The sequence below is a fragment of the Olea europaea genome, chromosome 6 (genome assembly GCF_002742605.1).
Source record: "Olea europaea var. sylvestris chromosome 6, O_europaea_v1, whole genome shotgun sequence".
Classification (NCBI taxonomy): Eukaryota; Viridiplantae; Streptophyta; class Magnoliopsida; order Lamiales; family Oleaceae; genus Olea; species Olea europaea.
Window position 1 is genome coordinate 21,243,369 of NC_036242.1, and position 6,660 is coordinate 21,250,028.

At 35.8% G+C, this 6,660-nt stretch overlaps 1 protein-coding gene across 7 annotated transcripts; it reads right to left on the reverse strand.

Moving 5' to 3' along the window:
* Nucleotides 1-1,029: 1,029 nt before the first annotated feature.
* LOC111396145 (squamosa promoter-binding-like protein 12) lies at nt 1,030-6,049 on the reverse strand. Of its 7 annotated transcripts, none has more exons than XM_023022460.1 (8): nt 5,988-6,049; nt 5,395-5,549; nt 5,227-5,288; nt 5,071-5,128; nt 3,322-4,066; nt 2,987-3,123; nt 1,938-2,189; nt 1,030-1,658 (listed from the first exon to the last, which is right to left on the reverse strand). In XM_023022460.1, exons 5-8 carry the CDS (start codon nt 3,987-3,989, stop codon nt 1,327-1,329), a joined length of 1,389 nt encoding a protein of 462 aa, XP_022878228.1. In that variant the 5' UTR covers nt 3,990-4,066; nt 5,071-5,128; nt 5,227-5,288; nt 5,395-5,549; nt 5,988-6,049; the 3' UTR covers nt 1,030-1,326. The 7 variants fall into 7 exon arrangements, with proteins under 7 accessions (XP_022878228.1, XP_022878232.1, XP_022878226.1 ...); XM_023022464.1 differs by having other exon boundaries at nt 1,030-1,651; nt 5,955-6,034; XM_023022458.1 differs by having other exon boundaries at nt 5,955-6,033.
* Between the last annotated feature and the right edge of the window lie 611 nt (nt 6,050-6,660).

The window sequence follows — 6,660 nt, forward strand, 5'->3', positions numbered from 1 at the left end:
AAAAAAAAAAAAAAAAAAAAAGAAGTTAAAATTGTATCGTTTTTTAGCCTTCTATTTGTGATCCTTAATTTTGGAAGATGAAGCTACATAAAATAAATTTGTCAAAATTATTTTGAAGATCTTGCCCACAAATAATTTGACTTCTGGCTCGACCAGAGCATTTGTTGCAGGTTTAGTACGGATAGGCCGAAGAAGAAAAATGAAATTAAAATTTGCATATGACGTCACTGCACTATTATCTACAGAAGATCCCAAGAACCTGTTAGTTACAAATCTACATTCTGCCTATGGATATTTTATCTGCATCTTCCCAACCAAAAAGGCTCGCTATTGTTTGAGATGAACTCACACAGACTCGGAACTAGGTTGAAGGTCTACCTTGATGGCTTGACCGAAAGAGAGAACCACCCCAGAAATCAGAAATCAAATGATACTCAATAGTGACCAGGCTTGCTAATGGCAGTCCTAGATCTATAAGACACAGCATATCAAAACGAGTTAATCGCATGGTCGAGAGGTGTTGAATTTTATACACAATAATAGAGAAGTGAGAGAGAAATCAACACGAGTATTTAACATGATTCGACTATATGCTTACGTTCACAAAGAGCGAATTGATGATAGTAAGATTACATTTTATTTATACTAATCTTAATTCAAACCCATATGAGAGTTTAAAATCCGTACAAGAAAATATCCCCGTACCATACGAGAGATTTGCTCATTCCTCTCTTGGCATTGGCCAATTTGATTCGGTAAATACGCGTTTCACTTTACATGAGTCGCATACAAAATAGGAGGTAATAAGGGCTAGCTTATAACTTACGGCTCTTGATTTTGATATTCCTAATTGTATCGTCTTAGGCTACCAAATTTTGAGTACGACGCTAAAGCTTTAACATTTCCTAGCTACGTGTCCATCAATTTTCAAGTTCCATTGTCACTATATTATTTTCAGAGAACAATTCAAAGATCATAACATAAAATAGAAAGGGTTACATTGTCACATGGTGCTGGGTCAACACAAGCTTGGATCTGAAAACAACACTGCTTCAATAAATATTGTCCAGGTTACCAACAGATGACAAAATATTTATCAGAATTCTGAAGAGTCAAAAGCATTCTGCATTCTGTATCATTAAGACAACACAATTTGATTGATAACCTCAGAAAAAAAAGAAAAAAAAGGGAAAGAAAATCTCAAAACTCTAGCATGTTTTGTTCATTTCAGAACTACTAAGGTTGCTCGAGGAGCATAAAACCTTACGAACCTTAAAACCACAATTTGGAACGATGGCGACAATAGAATAGATTACTGTCAAATGCTCAGTTTAACGCATTTGAATAGATATCAGCAGCCTCATAAGGTGATTTGAAAACCTGGATGTCCTGGAAGTTACTGTTTGCAGCCATGGCATAGGATTGGGGATGGGTAGACTGCTGTCCAGTCAACCAGAATTCCGATGAAGTGAGAGGCATGCCTCCTGGGCTTGAATGGTTTACATGCTGAGCCATGCCAGGGTTATTTTCATGCATAGGACGGTGTGGTGGAATTGAATCTGGACTGGATGCCCAGGAATTACTTGACAGAAGAGAGAGAGCACAACGGTAATCCGGTGCTGCATCTGTGTGGGACAAGATTGTGGGTCCCCTGAAACCCGTAAACGAAAAAATAGAAAGATCTGAACACTTGAATTGGAAAATGAGTAGCTTTATATTAACAGTTAAAGTTTTAGAATCCGCATGAAATTAGCTCATCTTTTTTACAAGAATCAAATCAACATACAAGTTTCCAAGTTACAAACCCACTAGAAAAACTTGGCTGGCTGTAGGGTTTATCCAACAGTATGAACACTTGAGCAAAAGCTAAATTGATATTCACTGCTTGGAGAATTTAGTTATCATTTTGTGTCAATGCTGCAAGGGGTGAAACAAACCTGAGTTGAAAAACTCGGAAGTGTAGTCCTTGCATGCCAAGAGGCCACCGTGAATATTGACGCCATGTGGCAGCTTAGTTCCAGGCATATGCATTTCCCCATCAATGCCTTCAGCTCTTCTAGACTTAACAGGATAGTCCCTTGTAAGTGTAAACTTGGAGGAGCATGAGCTATCCCAGGTCGAATTTTCAGTAGTTATAGGGTTAATAAGGGGAGCATTGTTCACCAGAAAATTCATCTGTTGCCTGCCATCTGATACGTGTAAAAATTACATTAGACCAAACATAATCAATGGGTCTGGCATAAAATCTCAAATGAGTGTGATGGAAACTGGAGAGGGCAGGAAAGGAGCTCAGCTGGAAAAGGAATAACTGAACCGTGAACCAGATATTTAGTCCATCAAACAATAAGCCCATGTTTGGTGGAAATTAAAATATTAAGTCAAAGTTAACAATTAAATTTATTATGGGACCCACAACTTTTCAACCACACATTTCATCAACTTCTATCAAAAGCCAGTAAAAATCTGATTTTAATATTCATCAAACAGGGGCTAAACAGAGGGATTTATAGTTTGGAAGTCAGAGGAAGTCCAGGGGCATCGATATACATGGATCCTGAATCTTCTGACCTCAGGCAAGACAAATGAAAGCACAACTAAAAAGCCAACAGTCTTAATTAAATCTTTCTCGCGGGCATCGGTCTTTAAATCTTTTGATTAATTGCTTCCAGAAATATTTTTGCTCAAATTTAGCAAGTAACCTTATTTTATGTGTGAAGTCAAATGATGACTTTAGGAAAATATAATTATGAAGAAGTTTATCATACCACAAAATGTGACAAGATAAAATAGCAGTTGCAATCTCAATACAAGAGAGTTTATTAATTGTAAGAATCAGACAATTTGAAACAAACAACTCTATACATTTATGTGCACAGATTATATCAATGATCATTGCACAGTGCTAGACTTGGCATGTTCCAATAGTAAGGTGAGCTACAGGCTGACAATCATAAAAATAAGCCGGTGTATGACATGAATAATGTACCATAGAGTTGTGACGACAGCCTTGATGAGTTAAACTCAATAGTTTGCCGTTGTGGTTTGCGACGCCGTGCATTGTGGTCTGAAAGCCTCCTTCGACAGCTACGCTTCTTTTCGTCGAATTCGGACAAACTGTGGAACCTTCATGGATAAAAAAGAAGCCACGGATATATCATGATGTACAAATTAGCAGAAAAATAACAAATGATGATGACTGTCAAGTCGTACTGGAAGTTACTACAGCTAGACTGAGGCCACAGATTTAATAAGCAAAATTACTAAAAATAAAACTGCAGGTTGTGTATATTTATCAACCAGGGTCTTTCCAATGATCATTACCTGCTACACTGTTGGCAAAACCGATGTTCAAGGCCTCCTACAATAACCCTTGGGCTCTTAGAATGGCCATCACAAACTTTATGCTTTCGATGATATTCTTTAGCTGCTGAAAGATCAATGTCACAGCCTTCTACTTGACAGTATGGAATAGGCACAATTTGACCAGATAATTTAGTTTTCTTCATTGTAGTTGTAGATGAAGTAGGCACTACAGAAGTGGTTACGCTCTTAACATGGCTCCCAGCACTGCTGTTCTCAAAGTAAGTCTGCTTTCTGAGTTTCAAACTAATCCATGGCTCACCAGAGCCAACAGAACCCTCCAGAGGTGGAGAAGTTCCAGACACCTCAGATCGGGACATTTCCATTTTCTTGATAAAATTTGCAGATCCCTCAAATGCCTCAAACTCAGAACCTAGCAGTTTCATCCCATCCTTCAGGGAGGAGTCGGTAGAAGCCGAAATCGTGCTTTTAGTTGAAGAACCACGCCCAGCATAAGAGCCAGATGTACTGCAATTCCCACCATCCGTCGACAAATTAAAGGAGCCAACATCAATTTCCCCATCATCTCCAATCATCCAGTCTGCCGACTGCATCTTTCTCAGACTTCCACTCGTTTTTGAATTGAACGTTGTAATGGTTTCCAAGTCCCACTTTGAATCGAACTCCATCTAAAAAAGGTAACTCCTTAAGCAGGGTCACTCAATTTTCCTCTTACATGAAACGCTTAAGAAACTGGGAACTGGTCCTGCAACCAATAACATTATGACCGCTCATAATGTGCTCAAACGAAATGAAGTTTATAGTGTAATTTCACATAAAATCGCATTAAAAATATGGGAAGAAAAAATTAGAACCATCCATAACACCAAGAGTAGACATACACTAAGTTTTGAGCAAATAAAGAATGAATTTTAACTATGATTATCACCCACGGAGTGGCTCTGAGTACGTCCCCAGCATTTCAGAAATTTGATGAATCCACAAAGAGGAAAATTAATTATTATCCAATTAACAGAAAGTAAAAACTCAACCCAAATTCCACAATTCGAGGTAGTACCAGAAATTTGAAGAAACTGCAAAGAGGAAAATCAATTATTATCCAATTAACTAAGAGTAAATACTCAAGCAAAATGAAACAATAAAGGGTACAATTCTTAAACATCTGAAAGCAAACAACTATACTCATGCTTCACCCCAAATAATCCAAAGACTTTCACAGTACCGTCTTCAGATAGTCTCATTAAAAATAGAACACAACGAACCTTTTAACCTTGGAAGTAAGCACAACTAAACAGCAAAAGGGTACAAGTCTAAACATCTGAAAGCAAAACAACTAACTCATTCTTTACTGCTACCAATCCCAAAGTTTTCATAGTACAGATCCTTAGAGCCTCGTCAATAATTCATATGTGCAACAATTTTCCAGCCATGACTTCAAAGCAGCTTGCCACACAGAATCTTCACCATCAATAAATAGACAGAAAATAAATAATAACAGCTTTACTTTGGTAAGCATTTTATACCAAATCAATCATTAAAGCCTTAGCATTCTACAAAAGGAGAAAGGTGAAAAAATGTTCCCTAACCTCCTACAACAACTCTTTGACTTTTCACCTGCCCACTTTAGTGCAAAAATTTCCAGAACAAGAGAAGATAAAGATTTACAATTTATTATTTACTCCTCTCCTATCATATAATAGTTTTTAATCCCATAAAGTAGCTACTGAAAGCTCAATTCAACACTTTTACCTCTTGGCTAACTGTTTCTTCGCCTTTTCCCTAACTTTGATTAATCGAAATCTTCCACCTGCTCACTTCCAATAGCAAACTATTAAAATCTGAGGGTGAATGACTAAGAGACCCACTAATAGAACCCTTCGAAAAATGTACAAAAGAAATTCATACCTTGATCTTAAATCTTATATAAGTAAGTATAAAAAAATTCAAAGTCAGAAGACATTTTTCACCTAACAACGAAAAAAGAAAAAAATAATCATTAAACTGAACTCACTACACATCCTTATGGGAAAATAATCAGTATAAAAATAAAATTATATATATATAAAATATTACCATTGGCTTGTCTAGAAAGAAAGTAATCTGACTGACTAATACTGGTTATGGTGCGCAACAAATACTATTTTTATGCCAGAAAACTCATGGTGGTTGATGGAGCAAGTTATGGTCCCCCATCAAGGGTTTTTGTCGGATCAGCAACCGAAAGCAGACTGCAAGTAAAAGTTTTCCATTAACAAAATGACTTTGCACGTCGTCTTTACAGTTCTCAACGACGTGGAAACACCAAAAAATTAAAACAAAAGTAAAGCAAGAAAGGGAGACAAAAAAGACGTGAAGAAAAAGCATTTTTTTTACCATTTCCAATACAGAAATTTTTCAATTCTTTATACAGATTTGGAAAGTTTCAGCAAATAATGTACGACTCTGTTGACGAAAATCCTTCGCTGCTTCTCCAAAAATGTAAATTAATAACTCAACTACTTTTTCCTGAACTTCATTTATTAATTCGCAACGGAACATCATTTCTCCTCATTCTAGCAGCAAAAAGAATTGGTTTGAGATAATCAATTAAAAATAGAAAGGGTGGAAAAATGAAAAGGAAAATGAAATTTTACCTGACAATGAAGGAAAGGGGGAGTAAAACTTACCGAGTAAAGCAAAAGAGTCTGTGGCGAAAGGAAAGTGAAATGGCGCAGGGAATTTATTTTACCTAATGAAGAAAGAGAGAAAAACTTTTAGGGGTAAAAGGATAAATAATAAAAAAATTCACTATTGGCTCTTAATTTATCACCTTTATAGCAATTTGGTCATTAAATTTTCATTATGAGTTCCACAATTGACTCCAAACAGCTAAAACTGTCTAGATCTATATAAATCACCTTATGTTACTCATATATTCAACTTTATAAATGCAAAGATAATTTGTATTCTCAACTTGGAGAGACATTTAAACTTTTAAGGTAAAACGTATTTTTATGAAAACTACGTGACAATTTAATGAAAATTTAGATAAATTTGTTGTAGCTAATTTATAATATTCAAAGTTTGCATCAATATGGAAACTTGGTATCGAAACATATCCTGTTTGAGTGTCATTTTTTGGTCAAAATGCATTTTGAAACAGTATTTTATTTGGGATTGTATGGTTAAAAAATAAGATAAAACTTTTGGTTTGCTTGTAAAATTGTTTTATGAAAGAAATATATAATCGAAAATGAATTTTTAGAAAAATGAGGGCCAAACATAGGCATAATTTCACTTTCAAACGTTTAGTTAACTATAATGTCTCAACGCATTTCAAGGAGAACCAATTGACCATAG

Excerpts from the sequence above, each read along its gene's own strand:
- LOC111396145 (XM_023022460.1), bottom strand. The coding sequence starts at position 3,989 with ATGGAGTTCGATTCAAAGTGGGACTTGGAAACCATTACAACGTTCAAT. Across the intron at positions 3,124-3,321 it reads TTTTGCCAACAGTGTAGCAG|GTTCCACAGTTTGTCCGAAT; the intron begins GTAATGATCATT and ends TTATCCATGAAG. Across the intron at positions 1,659-1,937 it reads TTCCGAGTTTTTCAACTCAG|GTTTCAGGGGACCCACAATC; the intron begins GTTTGTTTCACC and ends TTTCGTTTACGG.